The sequence below is a fragment of the Culex pipiens genome, chromosome 1, assembly GCF_016801865.2.
Source record: "Culex pipiens pallens isolate TS chromosome 1, TS_CPP_V2, whole genome shotgun sequence".
Taxonomy (NCBI): domain Eukaryota; kingdom Metazoa; phylum Arthropoda; class Insecta; order Diptera; family Culicidae; genus Culex; species Culex pipiens.
Genome location: NC_068937.1, coordinates 21,086,006 through 21,113,067, shown reverse-complemented (window position 1 = coordinate 21,113,067; position 27,062 = coordinate 21,086,006). Strand labels below are relative to the sequence as shown.

At 35.6% G+C, this 27,062-nt stretch overlaps 1 protein-coding gene across 4 annotated transcripts in view; it reads right to left on the bottom strand.

The window, feature by feature from the left end:
- The window catches only part of LOC120420252 (Ca(2+)/calmodulin-responsive adenylate cyclase), a 74,094-nt gene that overhangs the window by 23,798 nt on the left and 23,234 nt on the right, over positions 1–27,062 (bottom strand). For 2 of the 4 annotated variants that reach the window (XM_052706802.1, XM_052706800.1), the window contains 3 exons: positions 12,603–14,026; positions 11,387–11,638; positions 4,109–4,282 (listed from right to left, as the gene is read on the bottom strand). In XM_052706802.1, coding sequence (XP_052562762.1) covers positions 4,109–4,282; positions 11,387–11,638; positions 12,603–13,970 — 1,794 coding nt within the window. In that variant the 5' untranslated portion in view covers positions 13,971–14,026. Of the gene's footprint in view, positions 1–4,108; positions 4,283–11,386; positions 11,639–12,602; positions 14,027–14,167; positions 14,187–27,062 lie in introns of those variants that run through there. The other 2 variants (XM_052706801.1, XM_052706803.1) reach the window with 2 other exon arrangements.

The window sequence follows — 27,062 nt, the reverse complement described above, 5'->3', positions numbered from 1 at the left end:
CAAAATAAAATACCAGAATTTGTTTAATTTGAGCAGAAATAAGCGCAATATTGTAAAATTAATAGCAATTTTCTCCAAAATTTTAGATTTAAGTTTGGGTGCTCTCCCCATCCAATTATTCGAACGTTTAGACCTATGGTTCTCAAGCGAATCTTCTGGGGTTTCGCTTTTTTAAAACATAAAAACATAAAAAAACACAAAACTCTTTAAAATAGACTTAACAACACAATTTTGAAAAAGAGCAAAAGAGCCGTTCAAAAGAGCGGCTCATTTTGAAGAGCGAGCGAAAATGAGCGGCTCCTGAAAAAGAGCGGTTTTGCCCACCTCTACTCTAAAGTGATTTAGATTTTTTAAATCCAAGATGGCGGTGAATAAATATTGAAATTAAAAAAATGCATTTTGTAATTTAATAGGCCATAAATCATTAAAATTTGACTAAAATGGGGTCGCAAAACTCGAAAGTAAGAAAAAAATACGAAAGTTCATGATTGGATTATCCGAAGTCATATACAAACCTTCGGATAATCGAGTCTGGACTGTATCACGAATATTTCATTAAAAAAATGTATGGTCAAATCAATAATACATTTAATTGCTGTTCCTAAATTATCATTCTTGTCATTCTCGATAAAAATGAAAAATTGTCTTTTCAAGCAGATTAGTGGAATTTTGTCTTGAGATTAATTTCTGTATTTTTTCGAGTTTATTGATTTTTAGGCTTTTTATTGGAATTCTTTACTTTTTCCAAACATTATAATTCCATATATTTTTATTGAAAGTGTTGCAAGCTTAAGAGTAAAGATGCTCAAACATTTTTTACAATAGACAGTATTGTTCTCAAATGCTGAAAATTTACCTTATGGGAGTATTAAGCGATAACAAAACTGTGCCTAGATTTTCCCTACATTAAAGTTTTTATTTGTAAAATACTAAAATTGTCACAAAACATCTAATTTTTTAAATATTAAATTTAACGTAATTTGCAGATAAGTGCAGTGCTTCTGGAGACGTGCAGTCCTGTTTTTCGCGATAATTTTCGTCGTAAATGATCGTAAAAATTTATTCTAACTGTCAGTTTTAGTATTAACTCATCAAACTATCGATTTTATGAAGAGTAAAGCGTCATTTATTTACTATTTTTAAAATTTGCTTGCGTTATCTAAATTGTAAAAACAGTAAAAATATACCAGCCCATAGCACTACTGCTCGGCTGGCACGCGTTCTTTAAAAAAAAAAACTTTTTAAATAATCAATTATCTATCTTTCCGCAGTCGGCTACCTAAGATTTAAAAATTTAAACCGATAAACAAAATGCTCATGGTCACATCACTGCCACTCGTGAATCCTGACCTCATACCCATCTACTAACCCCCTCAATACTCATGTGATACTTTGTCGGAGAAGCAGTCGATTGGGCGGTCTCTATCACTCAAGTATCGGACTAACATTCCCATCCACTTCCCCGTGACTCTACCACTGGTCGTGGCCGGCGCCGGTATTGATCAGCATGATAGGGGCCTTTGAGAAGTTGCGAAGCGAGGAAAGATAGCACCCACTTATCTTCCACGGCTCGTGGATGTAACTTCTGGAGGTCCTGGTCAATAACGGAGTAGCAACTGCGGGTGGGCACCTATGCTTATGCTTATGCTTATTAAATTTAACGTAATTTGCAATCTGGGTATCAAAAGATTTTTTTTCCAAAATCTCGCTACATTATAGATTTGTAAAATACTGAAAATTTCACAAAATACCTTTTTGCAATTCCGTCGTGAAACAACTTACTTTTCCTGTCATTCTTGAACGACGAAATAGCCTACTTTTCTGTACCAAAAATAACAGAATCGAATAGTAACCCTTTTCAAAACAAATGCTGAAAAGTTCTACTTTTCAGCACTGAAATGGATGCTGAAAAGTTGAACTTTTCAGCACTTGTTAAGAAAAGTTATACTTTTCAACATTTTTGTTTTATTTGAACGATTCATTGAATCTATGCATGGATATTTGTCCTATAATTCTGTCCAAAGGGCGTTTTCGGAATTACAAAAAACGTTGTATGGAACTCAACTCAAATTGGTAAGAGTAAACTTTTCAAATAAGTTATAGCATTTCAGTTTTTTTCCCTGTACAGATTAGTTAAAATATTTCTCAGCTCAATATTTTCTGTTCATCAAAATCTTTCAATACTCTGAACAATTTCCAAAAAATAGAATATTTAGCGAGAAACGTTCTTGATTTTATGCTTACATATATTTTAACTAATCTTGTAATGATTCCAACATAATTTAGACCAAAGTCACCAAATTTGATTTAAAGAGATTGTAAATATTACAAAAAGTAAAAGTAAAATGATGTTGAATTATTTGATGGTTAATATTTCGCTGTAATTTCACCTCAATTTAAATATACAAAAAAAGTTGAATTACACCAGCAAAAATGTAAATGCACTCATTTTTAGAAGTAATATTGCACAAAATCAGTCAACATTGTCTGATGTTACAACTATTAACAAGTTTTTATTTTTATACAGTTCAGATCAACAAAAAAAAATGTTTACAAAATTATTTACAAAATTAGTTTTGTAGTCAAAACATTACCCAAACATACACTCTCAATTTGAAAACCAACCGACTTGACCACCGTCAAGACCGGAATGTGTAAATACGGGCCAAATGTCAGATTTGAATGTTGTTGACTGTTGTACTAAGGCACTAAGGTCATATTTGAATGAATTTCACTCAATTTGTCTTGAATTCCGTATGAAACTCTTTTCTGAGTAGTTTCGGTTTTTGGATAATCGTGTACACACAATTGAAAAGCACGACAAACTTCAAAATAGAACAGAAAGTATATGAGGGGTAATAATTATTCAAAATAACGCAAGAGCAATTTAAAAAACAAACATTTTTGTAAAAAATCCATCAGATTGCTAATTTACACGTCCTTCTGAACTGAAAACAAAGATAAGTGCTGATAAGTTTTTTTTAAACTAGCCCAGAAGACGTCAAACATTACACGGATAATGGCACAAATCCTTCTTGTTTTAATCTGCAACTCAACACCGCAGCACGAAGCAGTCTACACACATTAAAGTATCAAATTATTCGCTTAAAAGCCAAACCACAAAAGAAGTACAAGAACTCAAAAGCACCAACAAAAAAAAAGTTGTGACAACAAGCCATACGAAATCGTGCGCATCACAAAAGTGTGTAAAAGTTACACCTGTATTTTCTGCTCGTTAGATGGGAAGCAAAAACAACAACAGAAGAACCCCAAAACAAAGCAAGCCGGTCTTGTCGCCCGCGAAGCCGCTCGTCTTTGGCCAACTTGGATTGCCGTCAGACGACGACAAGTCGTCCTCTTCAAAAGTCGTTACACTCTCAAACAGAAAAGATGAAAGAAAGAAAACGTGAAATCTTGTAATAAAACAGCGCGCATTAAAACGGTTTCCCTTACAAAATTCTGACATTTGTTGACGAAACCTTGGGAAGGAGAGAGAGAGCGGTGGAAGCAAAGTGAGAGTGAATAAAAACACAAACAAACAAGTCCTCATTCGCTCGTTCAGAGTGTTTGGGCGAGCGGAAGGTGCTTGTGAGAGAGGGAGAGAGGTGCAAAAAAGTGCACAAGCTTGAGTGTTGAGTGAGTGATGTGGAGTGGCAATAAAAAAAAGGTGGAGGAAGAGTAAAATCTGTCTCATTCAAGAAGGCCGTTTGAGGATGTGCAGCAAAAAAAAAGCAGTAAAGAAACCGGAAAATATTTCAAGAGAGAGTAATGAGACCAACTAACCAAAGAAGTTTGAAGAAAGGTGTGGAAATTGCAGCAGCGCAAGCTTTGCTTTTCGCCGAACCCCAAAGTGGAAATACAAACACTCTAGTAAATCATAGTAGGCTGCTAAGAAGTGCACGCAAAAGAAGAAATAAAGAGAGAAACGTCAGACAGAGTACACTAGATAAAGGAGCGAGACAAGAGTTTAAGCAAAGTTGAGTAAACAAACAAAACAGAAAGTGACAGCTTCGAAACAGTAAACAGACTAAAAAAGAGTAGTAGAAAAGTAGATCAAGAAAGAGAATAAAACCGAAAAAGAAATAAAAACCAAGCCAGTTCTCCTCACTTTTGACGCGGTCGAGTCCGCGCTGTCGTACGCGGAGGAATCGCTGAGACAGGAAGTGCCACCGCGGTTGCCGGAAGATCGGCCGGAACCCATCAGACCGTCGTTCTCGTTGGCGGCGGCCGCTAGGGCGGCCTGGTACGGATTGGCGTGCAGCATTCGTTGCAAGTGGAGCACCTGTGATACGGGTCGGAAGGGGTGGGGACGAGGATTGTTTTTGTTTACAAAGTACGCGAAAGAGGGGTGGATGGCGTGATGGGGGCACTTGCTTCTTTTGTGTTTGTTTTGGTGGAATGATCAGAGTAGCCGGAATAGTGAGATTTGGAAAAGGTGATGCTGATCCAAAGGGGGTTTGAATTTAGGGTGTATCTCTTGTGGGTTGATAAATGTCATTTTGACAGTTCTTGACAAAAATTCTAAAAATATGGAAACACTAAAAAATCCCAAATTCAAAACCGAAACTCATGATTTGTCAAAATTGCACTTCTTCATAAAAAGGTTTAATGCCAATATCAGATGTTAACCTAAAACTTGTTTATGAAGGGTTTCCGTCAAGACCAAACCTACTGAGAATTGGCTAAATTAAATGAAAATTTAGTGAAATTCACCCAGATTTGAGTAAAATTCACGCAAATCTGACAGTTGTAACAATTCACTCATTACCGAGTAGGTTCGATTTGACGGAAACCGAGTGATTTGAAATGAGGGTGAATATCCCAAATTTGATTAAAGGTACCCTAAATTGACTTTTGACGTAACACTGAATACTGAGTAAACGATGCTAAGGATATTTGATGTGTGTGAATTTTGATGAGCTTTATACAAATTTCATTACAGATTTTGTCTTTTAGACAAACACAAAATTTGCTCTCAGATGATTGTTTCAGTTTGCCACAAAAGGTCAAAATTTTATTTTCACCCTTTAGAAATATTATGATAAGATGCTTGTTTTAGAATAAAATGACTCTCCGTTGCAACTCAACTAAGAATATTAGTTTAAGATTAGACAATTTTCAACAAAAATCAAATATTTCGAAAAAAAAACTATTTGCATTAAATAAAAATTTAAAATCATCAGTTGTTGTCATACTTTTTTTTTTAGAAAAATCAACGCAAATTCCAGATTTTGAAAAAAAGGTTCAAAACTGAGTGAAGATTAAAATTCACTCAAATTTAAATGATTCTATTAGAATTTCACCAAGATACTGGAATTTAAATTATTATAAATTATTTATTAATTACCGAGAACCAAAAATAAATGTTGGAGCAAATGTAAAAGTACATGAAAAAGTCTAAATTTGGACTGTTATTTTTGACTTATTTTTGTGTAAGTGTCGTTGAGAACATTATTCTGCGTAAAAATTGATAATATACATAAACATTTTTTTTAATAAAAAAAACGTGGATTTGAAACTATTGGGAATTCTGGTTAAGCTAACTCAAAGATAAGACTTGCCGAAATACCAGCTTTTGGTGAAATTTGTTCAACTTTCATTTAAAGTCATGGGTCATGGGCTCAAGCTTAAAGTAGATCGAACATTATTTGAGATCATAATAAATCCAAATATAGTGAAATTTATTTTGAATTTCAAAAACCGCATTTACTTAAACAAAATAAAGTAAAATTAACAAAAAAAGTTAAATTTTGTGAAATTTACTTGAATTAATAATAATTTGAATAAAAACCATCAAACTACAATCTCTGTTTTGAATTAAATTAATTTATGTTTTCTCAAAACAACAGAAATTTTCAAGAAAATTTAATATTTTTTAAAATAAAAAAAAATATTATAATTTCAGTAATGTTGGTGGTTTGCAAAAACCTCATAATAATCTAATTAATTGGAATAATTTGAATAAATTGTTATAAATGAAATAATTTTCATATTTTTTGTAGTCTTTTGATAATTTAAAAAAAATAAAACTAAAATTTTCTAATATAACAAGAAATTTTATAAATTTCACGTTTCTTCAAAATTATACAAAAACTAAACTTGAGTAAGTTAGATTGTTTTCTAATCACAAGCTCATTATAATTTTGCTTGTTTTCATACTTAATTTTTTTTATCTTATTAATTTTATTTTTGTTGAAATCTTTAATAATAACGATATTTTTCATAATGTTAGTAATTTTGATGGATTTCTAACAATGATCTAATAATATTTATTTTAATTTAGATGATTGTAAAAATGTCAATATTCAACTATGTGTGACTATTTGAATAATTTTAAAACTTTTTATAAAATTAGTGATTTAAATAATTGTTTTTTTTTATTAAATTTTATAATTTTAATATTCGTTTTTAAAGTTATTTTTAATAATTTTTTATATTTATTTTTGATGTAATATTTTTTAATATTTAAAAATATAAAATATGTGATTTGACTATTTTTATAATTTTTTCAATGATTCATTAAGTTATATCAATATTTTCTATTGTTTGAATAATGTAAATAATTTGAAATGTTTTGATCATTTTAATATTTTTATAATTTTCATAAATTAAATTATTAAAATATAAAAAAAAATAATTGATTCAAAAAAGTTTAATAATTGTATATGGGTCATTCCAGGTCAACTGAGTACACTTTTGGACTCGACCTTCACCGATTTGGACCAAACTTGGAGGGAACGTTTATCTATCGATAGTTAACAGAAATCTCAAGTTTGGTGCTGATTGGACCATCCCTCTATTTTTGGCACCGCCCTCTTTTTTGGCGATTTTCTAAAAAACTTTTTTTTCTTTTAATCATAACTTTGCAACTAGAGGGTGACGAGCGGGAATTCCCGGGAAAAAATCCCGGGAAATCGACCATTTTTGGACCTCTCGATTCCCGGGAAATTCGGTCAAGACTCCCGGGAAATTTTGAACATATAAATATCAAAGCAAAATTATATAAACTAATCAGAAAATTATTTAAAGAATTCTAAATTGTTTCGAACATTGTATGTGAAATGTTCGATGTTCAAGTTCTTCTCTAATCTTCTTATTCAGAAAGTGTAAATTTTAAATTCCAATAATTATAACTGAAAGAAGCCAAAAAATTTGGTCCACAAATTTACCTTAAAGTATACTTAGCTGTTTCTTCCCAGATATAAAATCTAATTTCTTTGAAATATTTTTTTTAATTTTATTTTTTTTTTTAAGGGGAAAGCTTTTTCTCGAGCATAGCAATCCTCATAGTCTGTTTTTTTAGACCCTAAATTAATTTGGCTGTTTAAAGGTAATTTTCATTTTTGGTGTTAATAAGTCAAATTGTGTTTCACGTCAACCACAATTTTAAATTCTAGAGATTTTTTAAAGGGTCCTTTAAGCTTTTGTCTTTTTTCGTTCCTTTTCAAAAAAAAATTCTAGGATTATATTTTCGGGGAAAAAACTCTGGCGATTATTGTCCGACATTTGTGATCATTCGGGTTTTCCGGATAACTGTAAATTTTTCTTTAATGAATATTTATAATTGACATTAAAAAAGAAAAAAAAGTTGTTTAAGTCGTTATTAATCATATTGCAAAAATCTCGATACAGGGAAATTATATATTATTTGTAAACATGTTAAACTAAAATTTTGAGTCCCAAAAAGCTCAAGAAACGATCTTGTATTTGCAGATTCAGAAAAAAAAATTCAAAAGGTACATATAGTTCCTCCAAATAATAAGGATACTTAAAATAACGTTTCATAGAATAAGTATGAAAATATTGTAAGTAATTTCATAAAAAAAAACAAATTTATTGCTTTTCCTTTTAAATTATTGCCACTATTGGTATAGTAAAAAACACTCCCGGGTCCCGGGAATTCCCGGGAAATGACCAAATTCAACTCTCGATTCCCGGGAAATTGAAAATCTCGAGAATCGTCACCCTCTATTTGCAACTATTTGAGCAAAAGACTTTTTACTGGTTGCATTTTATAGAAAATTGTCCAAGGAATTCGATAAAAATAAAATTTTAACCCTTAAATGCCCACTAGTATTATATTTTAACGTTTTAAGTATAAAAATTCAGTTTTGACCAATTGCTTATATTTTTATTTGTTTTATTTTATCACCATCGTGTTCCCCGGACAATTTTACATAATAATCAATGTAGACCTCAAACTAAAATGAACTATTGGCGAGATACAGCGATTTTACTGAAAAAAGTTTGATTTTGTGCAGCACTCGGAAGTTCATTGTGTACTTTTCAACAAAAAGGAATGAATCTCGCATAATTCGGTTTTTTATATGTGAGAAACTTATTTCGGATTTGAATTCATAGGACAGAGTGCAGTGCAAAATCAAACTTTTTTTCAGTAAAATCGCTGTATCTCGCCAATAGTTTATTTTAGTTTGAGGTCTACATTGATTATTATGTAAAATTGTCCGGGGAACACGATGGTGATAAAATAAAACAAATAAAAATATAAGCAATTGGTCAAAACTGAATTTTTATACTTAAAACGTTAAAATAAAATACTAGTGGGCATTTAAGGGTTAAAATTTTATTTTTATCGAATTCCTTGGACAATTTTCTATAAAATGCCACCAGTAGAAAGTCTTTTGCTCAAATAGTTGCAAAGTTATGATTAAAAGAAAAAAAAGTTTTTTAGAAAATCGTCAAAAAAGAGGGCGATGCCAAAAATAGAGGGATGGTCCAATCAGCACCAAACTTGGGATTTCTGTTAACTATCGATAGATAAACGTTCCCTCCAAGTTTGGTGCAAATCGGTGAAGGTCGAGTCCAAAAGTGTACTCAGTTGACCTGGAATAACCCATATGCAAGTTATTTCAATAACCTTAGCTTTGAATTTCTTCTTACTTTTTTATGATTTGAATAATTTATATTATCATTAATCCTGAATTTGAAATCATATTAAACATTTTTCTAACCAAAAAATAGTTTTTAAATTTTGTCTCTGGCGAAAATTGCATAAATTTCTTTCAAAAATCAATAAATTTTAAAATCAATTCAGGAGTTTTTTTTGTTTAAAAGGTCCAATAAACCAAATTTCCAGCTTTTGCTTTTTAAGTGTGTTTGAAACCGCCTTGAGTCAGGGGTATTAAAAAACACCCAAAAAGCAAAATCTGAAAATCTGATCTGAAACCTTTTCAAAAAAAACTCCAGAATTATACCTAGTAGAGAGTTCCTTTTCCTAGTTTCAGTTTCTAGCTGTTATTTTTAAGCGTGTATTGAGGCTTGTTCAAAACAAACTGATTTTAAGTTGCGTTTAAGAGAAGTTAAAAAAAACTTTTAAGCTATCCAAATTTTGAAGAAAAAATATATCAAAATGGGGGTTTCAAACATCCCGAATTAAAATTTATATCTGAATTGAATTTGACTTGAACTCAAAATAATAAAAATCATCCCTGACTAGTTTTGATTTTTTAACAAAATTTATGGTACAAAAACAAAAAAAGTAAAGGAGGTATTAGACTATGACAGACAAACTCGCACTTTCTTGTGTTTGACAGTTTGCAAAAAATCGCAAACTTGTTTGCTGCAAACTCGCCAACAAAGCCGAATCTATCAATCCGAATTCTGAAACGAAATCTAATTAGAATCGTATACAAATTTCGTTTCAAACGTAACAACCGGTTGGAACACAGAACGCGTACATACTGAAAAAAAAAATGCTTGTTTTAAAGAGAAATTATTTTATGTTTTTATGATTAAATATCAGAAAAAAACATTTACTAAATTAGTGAAAGTTCAACAAGGTTCACACATGATGATTTTTCGCAAACAGTACGTTTTAGTAATCGTGTTGTATTTGACAGGTACACGCTGATTTAAAATGAATATTTTAAAGACAATGGTCGAAATATTCCAAATTAACCCAAAGGCCAAAGGGTCCTCAATAACACAGATTTAGTCAAATTTTGATTACATAAAATTGTGTAATGATGGGTAGATCTGGACATTTTTTTTAATGAAAAGTGTGTAACATTCGTCCATTTGCAGTTGAGTAAATTTCGATAAATTAAATCAGATGAAGTTTGAAAGAAAAAAAAAAACATTCATCCTGAATTTGAAAAAGAAAAGAATCTAACATTTATCAAGAGAAGACCCATCAGATGTAGTTGAAATGTAAAGTAAATATATTATAAAATATCAAGATGAAAATGACAACAAATGACGTATTGTTTTTTAAAGAATTCTAGAAAATAAGGGCATAAAACACCACTTCAGAAAACTATAAATTCAACTTATTGTTGATATTTTGTGGACGAACCCAAAGTTGGGTAACTATGGGTGTTTATTGTTTATCTTTTTTGACAGTTGCACGCTCGCAGAAAACGACTCAATTTTCAAAATGGTAAAAAAAATCTTTAAATTAAGGTTTTAAATTGTTTTCCAGAATTCATGCATAGAAACTGTACAATTTCGTCCATATTTACACCACACTGCCCACATTTATTTACAACTCACATTTACAACAGTGCAGTTTAGCGTGTTGGTCATATTTACATTCGAATTAAACAAAAATACCCTTAAAATTAGTCCATTTGTACAACATCTAAAGCCTGCACCGGGTGGAAATACAGTCCGGCTCAACGTTTAGCTATACAGTTTTGGGTAAAGAGGGTATTGTGTATGTTTGTGTCTAGAACTAGAAGTAGTGAGCAGGAGGAAGAGAGCGAGAGATAGCCAGGATGCTGTTTTTGAGAAGAGGGAGGTAGGAATCTACTTACCGGGTCCTACAATTATTTTCGTTTTAACCAAAAATGATAATTTGATTGTTTCAAAAAGACGAACCGAAAAAAGAAGAGAGAAAAATGAACCAAAAATAATAGTTTTTTTTTGCTGTTTAAATAGTGAGGTTAAATATTGGTACAGGGTTGCTATTCAATTTGCTTCGAGCACGTCATGCCAATTGTTTGAACTTGAACTTTTTTTTGTGGTGTTGCAATTTGTAGCAGAGATTTCCAATATACAAAACAGTACTGTGTGTGTGTGCAGAGCGGTAGAAGCAATAACATCGAAAGCTCTCCAAATAACTATAGACACTAGCTAAGCGAACTGATGCTGCTGCCGCTGCTGTTGGCAACTGAACTAAATTGATTTGCTTTTTGTTTGCTCTTCACTAAGAAAGAACTACCTACAGAGGGAAACAGACGTGAAATTTGTAACTAAAACTTATTGAAGTCGAGTAACCCGCAATAAGCGTGTAAAAGTGACAGCTGTCAAAATTACACGCTTCGACGAACTTACTGAAAATTTGAAAATTTCAGATCTGTTTACCCACTCTATTTCTACTGCTTCAACTATCAAAATTAGCAAATAAATCAAACTCTTCACTCACCTTCCGGGCATTCTTGTCCAGGAACAAGCCTGCCCCTCCTCCGCCTCCGGCACTGCTCCCGCCGCCACTGCCGCCCCCTCCCGGCGGGTACGGTGGCGCACCGGTGGCCATGTGCGAGAACGGCACCGGCACCGAGTACTTGATGGTGTGCAGCAGCTGGACGACCACGTTCGAGACGTTCCGGAAGGACAGCTTGCGCCGGTTGGCCGCACCCAGCGCGGACCGGACGCCGAGCGTGTTCAGCATCAGGGGCTGGGAGGGGCACACGAAAAACACGGGAGTGGGGGTCGGGAAAAATGGGACACGCAAGATGCGACGATGATGCAATCACGACGACGAATTTGGTGTGTTTGTTTGTTTTGTGGGGGGACATGGAAGAAAAAAACGGGACAAGATATAATGGATTAGTGTACAAACAGATCGATGGCAATGGAGGTTGGAGGGCACGAGTAGGATGCTGGTAACACATTTTAGTGAAAATTGGGGGTTTCGAGGTAACATTCGCATCGGAAAGCTTGCAAAATTTTGAGCAACTTTGCCGAAGAAAGCAGCTCAAAATTCGATAGGGCAAGCGAGATATCGCGACGGAACGTCGCACCGGAGGCAATCCGGAACGGATTGCAAAGTGGCCACTTAGGAATTTGACACAAACCCGGTCGTGCGACATGTCAAACTTCATGATTTTTCAAGGGGAATTCGAGGGACCGGGTTGGACTCGGTCCATTGACTGCCGGAGGCGTGGTCCAACGTCAAAAAATTTTATGTTTGCAAATTAATCCTTTCATTTTTCTAAGCAAGTTTGTCGAAGGAACCACCAAGAAATTCGCTCACCGAAGTGAGTTACGGCGACGGAACGTCGCACCGGTGGAACGGATTCCCAAGTGGCCACTTTGAAACAACCAGCAAACCCCATCGTGCGACATGTCAAACTTCATGGTTTTTCAAGGGCAATCCGAGGAACTGAGTTGAAATTGGTGAAGTGGCCACTGGAGGGGTGGTCCAACGTCAACAAAATTTATGTTCGCAAATTAATCCTTGCAAAATTCTAAGCAAGTTTGTCCAAAGAAGCACCAAGAAATTTGTTAACGGAATTGAGTTACGGCGACGGAACGTCGCACCGGTGAAACGGATCCCAAGTGGCCACTTTGAAATAACCAACAAACCCCATCGTGCGACATGTCAAACATCATCATTTTTCAAGACGAACCAAACTCACCTTTCTCCGATGTGCCGGCGGCACGATAAAGTACGTATCGATCTGATTATCCCGCAGGTACGAGTCCCGCGTGTCTCCATGCCCGGCCTCCACCTCGTACTCCCCACCGAGCGCGTCCAGCGTAGCCCGCGTCACATGAACCCGTCCCGGCTCCCCCCCGCTCTCCATGTGGTTCGCCAGCGTCACGTCGTTGGACCACACGTCAAACTGCCACTTGCGGAGCCCGAGCACTCCGCATAAGACTCTTCCGGAGTGGATTCCGACGCGCATGTTCAGGATCACGTCCGTCTGCTCGACGACGGAGGCGATCGCGTCGATCATGTCCAGGCCCATCTCGACGGCGCAGCGGGCGTGATCTGCGCGGGGATCTGGGATGCCGGACACGCAGTAGTAGCAATCGCCGAGGATCTTGATGCGCAGGCAGTGGTTGTCGTGGGCTAGCTGGTCGAAGCGGCCGAAGAGTTCGTTTAGGAGTCGGACGAGTTCTTGGGCGCTGCACTGGGAGGCGAGGACGGTGAAGCCGACGATGTCCGCGAAGAGGATGCTGACGTTTTCGTGTTTTTGGATGTAGATCTTGTGGAACTGGCCTTCGACGGGGGACAGGATGTCGTTTTTCATCTCCATGGCGACGTGTTGGGGGAGGACGGAGAGCAGGAGGCGTTCGAGCTTCTCGTTTTCGTCCTCCATTTCGAGCCGGGCGGCGATGCAGTTCCGGGTGTCGAGGAAGGCTCGTCGTTGAGCCCGTTCCATCATGACGTTCACGACGAGACCGGCGACGTTGACGCCGACGAAGATGACGATGTTGGCGGCCAGCTGTTGGTAGGCCAGGTACTGGAAGTTGTCATTGTAGATGTTGTACCCGGTGAGGCCGACGTGGATCGAGGGCAGGATGATCCCGAACAGGACCGCTTCCCAGATCTGGAGCGGCATCATGGCGTACGCCAGGAACACCACGAACACGATCTGCCAGACGCCCTCGGCCATGACCTCGCGGGTATCCACGGGGAACACGATGCCGACCGTCGGCATCGAGATGAAGCAGAAGGCCGCCGTGAAGAAGAGGATCCCGTAGCAGAGGTAAGGGAGGTGCGAGTCCCGGATCAACCGGAACTGGAGCAGCGCCAGGACCACCGCAAACAGCAAGCACAGAAACGAGTTGAACACGTTATGCAGCGTGGGCGCCTGGTTGTAGCCGAGACTCAAACCGGCCATAACGCCGCACAGGACGACGACCAGCGCCACCACGCCGGTCACGGAGAACCGCTGCAGCTTGAGCGTGTACCGCTGGTACAGACATTCCAGCTCGTTGTTCTCGAAGCGTAGTTTGTTCCATGGTCGTCCGCGGGCCGCGTGCACCGCGTGATCCATGGTGCCCCGCCGCCGCCACGCACTCACGAACCCAGGTTGACAGTTCCGGCCAGATTCTGAAAGAGAGAGAGAAATCGCAGTAGGTTAGTCGATTGTCAAATTGCATAGTAAACAAATCGAGGCAGGCGCGCGGAGGCACGGCCCTGCGCAAATATAAACAGTCTCTACAAAAGTGTAAACAAACAACTCGGCATTACGATGTTTGTACGTCTCAGCGATAAGGTCGCTCGTTGATTGCGGGTTGGGCCGCGTCGCGTTGCCAATCAATTAAATTTGAACCGGTGAACTTGATTGCATCACCCCCCTGGATTGACAGCTTGGCAACAGCTGTCAAAAACTACTCTTTCGTCTTGAAATCGCGTCTATGATTCAGTGTTGCCAGTTTGTCGCTCTACCCTAAATGAAACCTGTGACTTATTGATAATTACCCCTCAACGTCTCCCCCTCGCAAGAGAAGTCGTAATTGCATGCAAGCTGACAATCAGCGCCGTCATAAATCCAAGTGCATTCCTCACGTGGCAACCGCTTGTTTTTATCGCAAGCAAGCCGTGAGATTCGAACTTGTCCAAGGCGCTACCTCTTTTTGTGCGCCGAACATAAATCTCCCAGCCAACTAGATCTAGTGTGTATGTAAACAAATCAACCTCAACCCGGCTGCTAAAACAGCCTACTTTGATTTGGCGTCCCGCTGCGCGAACTCCTTCTATAAAGTGTGATAAAATAAACACGAGACCTGTGTTGTTGTTGCTGGTGCGTGCGAATGTCAACTGTCAAGTTCAAGTGCGACGAACGAGCGGGTTGCGTGAGATTTTGAGGTTAGAATTAACTATTTTTAATCTGGAAACCTTGTCCATCTGTCAAATTGAAGTTATTAAAGAGTTTTCCCACTTTGCAGTCATTGACCGCACCGCCGTAAGGCGGCAAATCTAAATACGGCATTTTATCTGTTCCAGACGATGCCAATCGGCTTCGAACTGTTTTAAATGGAGAGCAAAAGCCTCTATAGAATCCCCCTACTGTCAACTGCAATGAATAGTGTCATCCCTGCGGGCGCCATTTCCGGGTTCGATTCGAAACTATCCAGCGAGCGGTTCCAGAGTTTCCTCCGCGGGCGACATTATGCAATTATATTGCGCGTTCCTGCTCCTAAAAATAGTGCGGCCGTCCATACATAACCTCCACTTTATGCGAACCGTAAATTCCTGCTCTCCGGGCTCGCGGGAAGGGTGATTAATGATTTCCATTTCGTTTTCCGCGAGAGCGAGGGTCGTTAAAGTCGGGGGATCATCGCAAAAGTAGGCGACGACAGGCGGCGCTTCTCCAATGGGTATTGTCGGTTTCGCTGAAAGAAGACGCCACACGGCGTTGAAAAAGTGCGGCGAACAGTTCCAGGCTGAATAGACGCGAACATATTTGAGTGAAAACCGCAATACTGCGGTAAATGGTTTTTTTTTCGCGAAACAAGATAGACGAGTTCTGACAACAGGTGCTTTGAGTAAGTTTTACAGGATAAAAAAAAGGTTTGTTTGTTGTTTTGGCGAATGACACAACAACGTTAGGCTAGAACATTAGTCAGGTGTTTTAAGTGGTTTGGTGAGTAATTTGAGGTTTTATATTTAGAGAGTGAAAAATTGGAAGAAAAATTAATTAGTGTGGAAACGTGCCTTAAATAAATTTATGATACAATATAAATTTAACAAATTTCATAAAAAATATGAATTTCAGAATAAAGGAATTTTAGAGTTTCAGAATGTTTGAAATTTTGAATTCTAGAATTTTAATTTAGAATTTTAGAACTACACAATTTAATAATTTAACAATTTAACAATTCAACAATTTAACAATTTACCAATTTAACAATTTAACAATTTAACAATTAAAATATTTAACAATTTAACAATTTAACAATTTAACAACTTAACAATTTAACAATTTAACACGTTAGCAATATAACAATTTAACTATTTAACTTTTTATCGATTTATCAATTAAACAATTTAACAGTTCAACAATTAATCAATTTAACAATTTAACAACTGAACAGTTTAACAATTTAAATATTGAACAATTTAAAAATTTAACAATTTAACAATTTAACAATTTAATAATTTAACAATTTAACAATTTAACAATTTCACAATTTAACAATTTAACAATTTAAAAAATAAGCAATTTCACAATTCATTAATTAAACGATTTAACAATTTTAGAATTTTAGAATTTTAGAATTTTAGAATTTTAGAATTTTAGAATTTTAGAATTTTAGAATTTTAGAATTTTAGAATTTTAGAATTTTAGAATTTTAGAATTTTAGAATTTTAGAATTTTAGAATTTTAGAATTTTAGAATTTTAGAATTTTAGAATTTTAGAATTTTAGAATTTTAGAATTTTAGAATTTTAGAATTTTAGAATTTTAGAATTTTAGAATTTTAGAATTTTAGAATTTTAGAATTTTAGAATTTTAGAATTTTAGAATTTTAGAATTTTAGAATTTTAGAATTTTAGAATTTTAGAATTTTAGAATTTTAGAATTTTAGAATTTTAGAATTTTAGAATTTTAGAATTTTAGAATTTTAGAATTTTAGAATTTTAGAATTTTAGAATTTTAGAATTTTAGAATTTTAGAATTTTAGAATTTTAGAATTTTAGAATTTTAGAATTTTAGAAGTTTAGAATTTTAGAATTTTAGAATTTTAGAAATTTAGAATTTTAGAATTTTAGAATTTTAGAATTTTAGAATTTTAGAATTTTAGAATTTTAGAATTTTAGAATTTTAGAATTTTAGAATTTTAGAATTTTAGAATTTTAGAATTTTAGAATTTTAGAATTTTAGAATTTTAGAATTTTAGAATTTTAGAATTTTAGAATTTTAGAATTTTAGAATTTTAGAATTTTAGAATTTTAGAATTTTAGAATTTTAGAATTTTAGAATTTTAGAATTTTAGAATTTTAGAATTTTAGAATTTTAGAATTTTAGAATTTTAGAATTTTAGAATTTTAGAATTTTAGAATTTTAAATTTTAGAATTTTAGAATTTTAGAATTTTAGAATTTTAGAATTTTAGAATTTTAGAATTTTAGAATTTTAGAAATTTAGAATTTTAGAAATTTAGAATTTTAGAATTTTAGAATTTTAGAATTTTAGAATTTTAGAATTTTAGAATTTTAGAATTTTAGAATTTTAGAATTTTAGAATTTTAGAATTTTAGAATTTTAGAATTTTAGAATTTTAGAATTTTAGAATTTTAGAATTTTAGAATTTTAGAATTTTAGAATTTTAGAATTTTAGAAGTTTAGAATTTTAGAATTTTAGAATTTAAGAATTTTAGAATTTTAGAATTTTAGAATTTTAGAATTTTAGAATTTTAGAATTTTAGAATTTTAGAATTTTAGAATTTTAGAATTTTAGAATTTTAGAATTTTAGAATTTTTGAATTTTAGAATTTTAGAATTTTAGAATTTTAGAATTTTAGAATTTTAGAAATTTAGAAATTTAGAATTTTAGAATTTTAGAATTTTAGAATTTTAGAATTTTAGAATTTTAGAATTTTAGCATTTTAGAATTTTAGAATTTTAGAATTTTAGAATTTTAGAATTTTAGAATTTTAGAATTTTAGAATTTTAGAATTTTAGAATTTTAGAATTTTAGAATTTTAGAATTTTAGAATTTTAGAATTTTAGAATTTTAGAATTTTAGAATTTTAGAATTTTAGAATTTTAGAATTTTAGAATTTTAGAATTTTAGAATTTTAGAATTTTAGAATTTTAGAATTTTAGAATTTTAGAATTTTAGAATTTCAGAATTTTAGAATTTTAGAAACTTAGATTTTTTTAATCAAAAGTCTAGTATTGCAGTGCTGCCACGATAAAGTAATCAAACAGATTCCTTAACAAGATGATCATCTCGTTTGACAGCATCGCTAAAAACAAAACAAACATTTTTATTTCGCACCCAGCTTACTCGATGTGTTCGACTCCATTCCTCCCACGGATTTTTTTCGGGCAACGTGTTAATCAAATCTTGGTGTTTATTTAAAATAGAAAAATAAACACCTGGTGTCGCGTGTATTTTAACTTGTTCTTTTTCTGAATTATTATTTTTATTTTTTACCGCCATCTGTCCAAAATTTATCACACTCCAGCGCGAAATTTGAACGTCAAAATTTCCCAAAACTGAGTTGTTTATTGATTTCCCCGCGCCAGGATCAAAGTGACAGCAATAAAAAAGTTTCGCTTCCAGCGTGACAGGTGCTCGACGTTTCGACCTTGCCCAGCGAACGACTTCATCAAGGTTGGCAGAGTTTTTATTTCTGCTCCGCTGTCAGCCATACGTCAATCGGAGCCGGTTGCAATTTTAAAATACATTATTTTGCGCTGGATGGGGAGGGAGAAGGTGCAGGAAACTGGCTGCAATTCAATTAATGCCTGGTTGGAAATATAATAAAATTACACAGCAGCAACGGCGGCAGTGCATCCAGTCGTCGCAGGGGAAACGATTCAGGGTTGGGTCCCCGATGACGGACAATGTGTGGTTTATCCCTTGGTGCACGGGGTGCTGAGATGGGCGCCATCTTGGGAATTTGGATTTGACGTTTGGTAATGTTTATTGATTTTGTTTAAAGATTTTCTTGTGTGCTCACAAAAGTTAAGTGACCTGCCAAAATTTCTGCGAAAAATATAATTTCTCCGTCGAGATTTCGCCCCTCAAAGTTGCGAGTTGGACCGTTTGACAGCTAACGGCCAGCCCGGGCTCAATTTCCATTCCACACGATCACGCACGCACAAGTGTGGTCAAGTGAATTCGCATCGTTCGGACGATTTCGAGCGTTTAATTTATTGCATTTTATCGGGCAGTCTGTCGTCCACCCGCCGCCAATGACCCGAGCATCGGAAATTCGGAGAACGCGTTCTGAATTAATCCCCGCCGTTTGTGTCTTCTGCGGTCGAGAATTGCAATAATAAACTGCAATTTGTGCGAACTATTTGGTACAATGGCCAGCTTGGTCCAAATTCTAATCAAAGCAACCCTGTTGATCCGGTCGAATCAGCTGACAGCTGATCACAGTTGGCGGCGGCTAATGGAAATTCAATCAGCTGATGCAGGGAATCGGGTCAAAGTGACCATCGCAGCAGGCCTTGGAATTGTTGTAAAGACCGGCATTGCATTTGACACGTCGCTGTCAGTGTTGTCAGTTTTTCATTGTTTTTGTTTACAGCAAATTTGACATTTCCAAAGTATTGCACTTTCCGTAAAATATTGCGGAACTCAATGATGTCATGCCACTTGAACTGCGATGCGACGACGTTCCGCATACAAAGTGGTCAATTTCGCACCATTTCCTGCCCCCAAACTCCGCCAAGAACTTCTTCGATCGCCATCACGCAGCAGGCCACATTCCCGCCGGGTTATCTGCCGCTCTCGATCTAGTCGGCGGCGGCACCTTAACGTCTTGCGTCCATCAACTCAACGACTACTACGACGACGGACGAATGTGACTGGCATGTGTGCACCGCCACTGCGCCATTGAGCGGCCCCTCGGCGTCACGTTGACACCTTGTCGCCGGGATTGAGTTATTGACTTTTGATTATTTATCGAGTAGTGAGAAGGTGATGTGTCCGCAAATAACATTATTTCGCGTTTGTTATCTGCTGCTGCTGCGACGAACTTTTCAATGTCAACAAAAGTGCGGATTGCCGCACAGCTGTCACGTTTGACAGGTGCGCGCAGCGCACTATTCAATGCGCGAAATCGCACCCGAAACTAATTGACTGTCACCGCCTACTGATGCAGTTCGGGCGTTTGAAGTTCGCGCGGGGCCAGGGTCACCGCCGTGCGGTTGATTGACAGGTCCGCGAATCGATGAAAAGAAATGGCCCGGCGCAAGGGGGTTTGCTTTCGACGGTTGTTGCAACTTTGGGTAACAATTCGTTGTTTACCTTCGTAAACGTGTGCGACCTCTACGCGGAACGAATTGCAACGCGTGGCTGTCAAACGGATGGCGCGCGATGACGTTTGTTGAGGATTTCGGGGAAGCGCGTGGGGTTGTTGACGTTAAGGTGACAGCTTGAGGTTAGATTCTCACGCTGATCCGTTTTAATGTTATTGTACGATCAGTTCCTAACTGGACTCGGTCGTTGGAAACGACCGTCGGCTCAACGACCGACGAAATAGGCGGCGGGATAGGATGCGGGCATACAAATGTCAAAACCTCTCCCCCCTTCACTTCGTCTCACCATTCAGCTGCAGCTTTGTTGACAAACAAACGGAGCACGCGGTCGCATGATGGCGGCATCGAGCCAGAATTGGGGATGGTCATGTGGTTGGAAATGAAACTTTTTTCAAGAAAAATAATATTTTTCCGACTAAATAAAAAATTTGCGAACATGTTCAAACAATTATTCCTGATGTTGGAGAAGTGATTTAAAATCACAATTATAATCCATAATTTTTCTATGAATTGAACTTTTTCACACCGATTGGGAACCCCTAGGTCTATCCACGACCGTTTTCAATGACCGTGAGAAGATGCCAGAAAATCCAGCTACCAGCTAAATCCACAATATTCATTTTGCAAATTGAAATTCGTAAAAATTAGAAACATTTGTAAACTGTGTAAAATCTGTCAAAATGGAAAAAAAATGTATAACTTGTTTCATTTGCAAAAATTTTAAAAAATGTAAAGTTTCTGAAATTTGTGAAATTTGTAAAATTTGTAAAATTTGTAAAATTTGTAAAATTTGTAAAATTTGTAAAATTTGTAAAATTTGTAAAATTTGTAAATTTTTTAAAATTTGTAAAATTTATAAAATTTGTAAAATTTGTAAAATTTGTAAAATTTGTAAAATTTGTAAAATTTGTAAAATTTGTAAAATTTGTAAAATTTGTAAAATTTGTAAAATTTGTTAAATTTGTAAAATTTGTAAAATTTGTAAAATTTGCAGAATCTGTAAAATTTGTAAAATTCATAAAATTTGCAAAATTTATAAAATTTGTGAAATTTGTAAAATTTGTAAAATTTGTAAAATTTGTAAAATTTGTAAAATTTGTAATGATAGTAAAATTTGTAAAATTTGTAAAAAAAAATCACCCAGTTTTTGTCTAAACCAAACCTACTCAGAAATGAGTACCTTAATCTAACATCTGTCAGATTTTAGTGAATTTCACTCAGAATTCGACAGTTTTGGAAAAAAAAACTTATTTTGCTTGTGTTTTGTTATGTGAGCAAAAGTGTCAACTCCATGTTATCATTGGGAATAAAATGGTAAGCAAATTGAAGTTAATCTTTATCATTTTGACATTTAAAAATAGATTGTTGTTTTCTGAAAGATAAAATACCATTGAATTCATAACTTTAAAATCACGTCATCTGCTTCAATTTGTGTCACTGGAAATTTCCTTCTCTCTTTTCAAACATCGTTCCACCTCATTTTCCCTTCTAGGTTAGAAACGGAAAACCTTCCGCGCGACCGGACGCGCTCTCGTTCCATCAACCGCGGGAGTGCGTCTTTCGTTCCGTTCAAGTTGGATGTCAGTATTTTTAGAACCAGAAAGATGAGGAGCAAAAAAACCGCCACTCCATTAAGTCCTCGACTGAAAGACAGCAAAGCACGCGGGGGATGCTGCGAAAATATTTTTAAAAACATTCGAAATGGACCACCCCTCAATCCTCCTCCTCCGGCGGAGGAGGTCAGCTCGAGTATGATTGATCTGTGCTGACGAAATTGCCCCTTCCGGCGGGCCGCCATCTTTGTTTACCCTCCCTCTGACAGTTGGTCAATCGCGCAAATGTTTCAATGACTACTCGATGAGTTTGCGGTTTTTAACTCTCTCAATCGGCTTCTGTTTTGATTCGTGATTGACCAGCTGACAGATCGGCGGGTAAAATTCCTCAAAATGATAATTTTCAATCGCGCGCATAAATTCGCATTTCATTTGAAATTGCTACCAGCTGACAGCTCGAGCGCAAATTGATGCGTTATTTACGGAATTACGGTCTGACTGCTGGACATATTTTAGCATAATTTACCTCGCGAGCCGTGACAGGTGGACATTATCTGTCATGTTGGATTTGTGCGCGAGGCAGAAACTCTTCTAATCGCGCTGTCACTTTGACAGCTGGGTTTAATCAGCGTCTGGAATCTACTCAGTATAGAGTTATCTAAGCCCGAGCTCACGCACACTAGCACGCCATTTGTTTTGCTGGCTGATACAAAATTTAACCTCACTTTTTTTCGTGTGCGTACACGCAATACATGCGCACGTAGATAACTCTATTGTTAGATTTGAGTGAATTTCCTCTCAATTTCTTTGAATTCTGAGCGATTTTTCTCAAATCTGACAGTTGTCCCCTTTACTCACTTCTGAGTAGGTCCAGTTTTGGCGAAATCTGAGTGATTTGATTGAAAATTACTCAAGAAAATCTGTAAATTAACGGTGCTCCTTGTTTGTTTTCACTTCGGCTTAGGCCCTTTTACAATGTTTTGCCAGAAATAAGCCCTTTTTATTTGGGCTTCGCAAAGCCTACTCCGGTCAAGGTCACGCAGCAATGACGTGACCGGCAGTGAAGACATTTTTTTTCAGCTGGAATGTCACCAAAAGTTGCGTATCATGGATTACTTGGATGGCGTTAGAGCGAACTTTGGTCATTTTGGCATTCTGGGGACGAAATTGACACTGCTGCGGGAGACATAAAATCTTCTTCCCTTTGGCAAACTGACGATGATCCGTTGTTTACCATAGATTGTCAGAGAAAATTTTCGATTTTCAAAAATATGTTTATTATTGAGTAAAAATCCATGAGAGTGTATTGTTTACAATTGGAGAAATGTCAAACATTTTCGACGAAAACACAGAAAAATGGTGTGACGTCTTCCGATTGTCTCTGTTTAAGTGGCAATAATGACATTCTAGCGGATATTTACGTGCTTTTTATTGGAGTTTGTTTACTTTGGCCGCCGCAAGGGCTCCGCGCGTTAGCCCAAATAATGACACTTGCTGGGGCGCCCAAATCTCCGCGTCACGACGCGTCCGACGATAGCCTCGGCGGGCTTTTAAGTTAATTGACGCGCCTGCTTTGATTAATGATAATGGCGGCCATTTTAAGGGGAAGCTCAACTTGGATCTCGCCAACCCACAAAGTTTAGGGCCGCTAATTTCAAAGGTTTCCAGCGTGCTCACTCTTCCTCAACCTGTGGCGAAAATTTCACACGTTTACGTCAACCGGGGCGTCAGATTTCACCCACTGAAAACTCGAGGTGACCCCGGCGGTTCGAAAACCTCTTCCTAATTGATCCCGCATGAGCGGACGGTCGGAATTCTAACGAATGCAGTCGTCGTCGTCGTGCCAATTTGTAGCACATATTTGAGCGCAACCCTTCGGACTGACAGTCGCGCGCGGGGTGTTTACATTTCTCACGGGGGCATTCGGCGTGTATTGAACAACAACAGTAGGCCACGAGTTCGGCCGACGACACCACAAACGTGATACAAATTTGCGCCGAAGGCGCGTGAGTGATTTATTGGCACGTCCCCCGGTGACGTTTGTGACGGCTGTCATCTTGCGTTTGTTGTTGTTTTTGGGGTGGGGTTGGGGTGCGATAATCTTGATTGACAGACGCGAGTCGTAAAAAGTGGAGGCTGCGATCTTTGTTTTGAGGGCAAATGTCGAATTCACACGCTTAAAAATATCAACCAATTTTGAGTTCAGACGAGTTTTGCTGAAGGACTAATTCAAGTTTACATTAAAAATGTGTAGATATACTCTTTGTTTACAAATCCACATTGGCTCATTTACAATGTTTTGCTCGAATTTCTAACCTCAAAACTGCAAGTTTGCAAGTTATTGCAACTTCCTTTGAAGCAAATTTTATGGTCTATTGATACAAAGTTGCGCCGAAGGTGATGGCGCGTGAGTGATTTATTGGCACGTCACAGTGACGTTTGAGATAAATGACGGCTGTCATCTCGTTCTGTTGGCTTTTGTGTGGAGTTGTTGCAATTATCGCGCGATAATCTTGATTGGCCGTGCAGAGTCGTAACAAATCTAAACTCTGCACACAAATGTCAAATTCACACGCTTAAAATTCCAAATCAATTTTGAGTACAAACTATTTTTGCTCCAAGTGTCTAAAGATTATCGCGGTTGGTTATCAAGCAGAATCATCAAGGATGAAATGTTTGCTTAAAAATGCAAATGCCACGTTTAGGAGATTGTTTCTGAAAATGACAAAAAAAAACTTAAAGAACCTAACAAAAATCATTTTTTTTTTTCAAATTTCAAAACAATCTATCTTAAAAATAAAATAATCTAAAATTAAAAAAAAATCTGAAGACTAAAATTCTATAAGTTTTAAAACATTTCGAAATCTTAATTCTTATTTTTTTTTCAAATTTAAAAATAGGGTTCTTCAAATTCTTGCATTTTTTAATTTTTTTCAAATACTTCAAATTTCTCAAATTCGTCAATTTTTTACACATTCTTCCAATTCTTAAAAAAAATCAAATTCTTCATATTCTTCAAATATATTTAATTTTTCAATTACTTCAAGTTCAACAAATTCTTCAAATTCTTCAAGTTCTTCAAATCTATTTTCGAGATTTTTTAACATTTTTAATTACATTTTTATTAAAGATTGCAAAACTTTGACAAATTCTCAAACATCTTCAAATAAAAAAATGCGAATTTAAATTTTTATAAAATTATACCGAATTCTATAAAATTTTACAAATTTTGCCACTCTTACAAAATTTAAAAGATTTATAAATTTTATGATTTTTACAAGTTTTATAAATATTACCGGTTTTTACAAATTTCAATGCTTTTAAATAAAGTGCATACTTTAAAAAATATGCATATTTTAGAAACTTTAAAACATAACTAATGTTTGATAACTAGAAAATTTGAAAACATTTAAATAATTTAAAGCATCTACAAATTTAAATAAAACATAGTTTTACATATTTAACAAACTTTTACAAATTTTACCGAATCCTACCAAATTTTACCGCAGAATTTTAAAAAATTATGATTCAAGAAATCAAAATTTTAAAATTGTTACAAACTTTGAATCTTTAAAAAAATTAAAATAATAACAAAATTTTATCAAATTTGGTAAATTGCACCAATTATTAAACATTTTGTTAAATTAAATCAATTTTACTTATTTTATAAAAAAATTAAATGTTTTGTACATTTTTTAAACAGCAAAAATGCTGAATTTTGCATAAAATAATAGAATTTTGACAAATTTTACAGAATTTAACGAAATACTACAAAATTTCATTTTTTTTAGAAATTTACATAATTTTACAGTATTCTATGGAATTTTCCAGAATTTTGCAAAATTTTACAGAATTCAAAAGATTTTAAAAATTTGCCGTTATTGTTAACTTGTGTTTATTGCCAAACTCAAAAGTCAAGTTGTTTTCTAATCGCTATTTCGGAATGTTTGTAAATCACCAATTAAAGGCGAAAAACAAAAGGTCCTTTGGGGATTGATGGACAAATAGTCGGATTTGGTACAAATGTCACATGGATTAAAGTTCAAACATATGAAAATTTATAAAACATATGTTTGGAGATAAACTGTTTCCCACCATTAAAACAAACCGCTCATGTTTTGAACAATGTTAAATCTTTAGAAAATATTTTTGCAAAGAATATAGAAAGCCTTTTTTAAAGTCAGCCTAATTCTCATACACTTATTAAAAGAACTGTGATAAGAAGATAAAAAATATATAAAAGAAAATATCTTTCACAAAATAAAAGTAAAAAAGTAACAAAAATACTACTAAGAAAAATCTAATCTTTGGTCTACCTTCGAACATTTAGACCTTTTCAAATTCAACCATTTGCCATTCGACCTTCATTCGCACCTCCGTCATTTGGCGAAATACTGAAATTACACAAGAAAATTAAAACAAAGCGTAACCGTGCAAGAGAAATATTACGCCATATTGAAAAGTTTTTGCGGTTATTGCTACACTGTGAAAAGAAACCATTAAATTTTGAATTTTTTACACTTTTTTACAAAAATTCTGGCAGCCCTGAATGTTTTTACTTAGCAAGATGTTTGATTACAAGTAAATGTCACATTACACTCTCATTTCAATACGCGATATTTCGTGCTTTTGACAGCTGTCATTCATTTCCAAAAATTAAATCTGCGATGTGTTTTGTAGTTTTATGATTGATTTGATGGTAATTTTGTCAGTTTGTTACACTGTGAATAGAATCAACATGACTTAAGCGGTTTCGTTATTTTGACAGATGTTTATTGTCAAAACAATTTTTTTTCATTTTTCCTTAACACAAATTTAGCCCGTTCAAGTGCCACTGACACCCAGTGCAACGGTGTAAATTTGTTCACTGTTTACATTCCGAAAGCCTGCTCCACCTCCAACTTCGCGCCCTACAAGCTCTAATGTTTGTTGGAAGCTTGTAAAATAATGCTCGCACATGCTCGGCCAGCAGCAGCATACCGAAGTTATGCCCCCAGGTCCCATTTATGGGAATAATATGGCGCGGCGCGAGCACAGCTTGCCATGACGAAAATGACGGGCACGGGTTATGCTTTTAGCGGCCATGTTTACTGGAAGTCAGTTTTGGAAATGAGTATTTTAAGTCGCAATTTCGGTAAACTAAATTAACAGTGTAGGTAAATGTCAACAACGCATTTGACAGCTACACGCTAATGTGGAATTATTCAAAGTGGCAATTAAAGTTTGTAATCAAGCAAATGAATGCAAATAGATCATTCTTACGTCAGCGATTGTCAGTAACTCGATCAATCACACTTTTTCTAGCTTGGAATTTGTTTCCATACTGAAAAAAACTTCATTAGAATTCCACTCCGATTAAAATCTAAATTCCTTGTGTCCGCACATGCCCGGTTGATGATTTCCACGCGTCGTTCACAGTGCGTGAGAAACCGAGACACAAACCACCATTACGTCTGACTGACACTTAATTAATGTTAATTGCAAAACGCTGCTCACCAGCTGCATCGTTGCATCGTTGAATGTGGTATCAAATTACAGTATCGCATGCAGTCCCCAAGGGGGCAGTTTGTGGTCGTAGAATGTATACGCC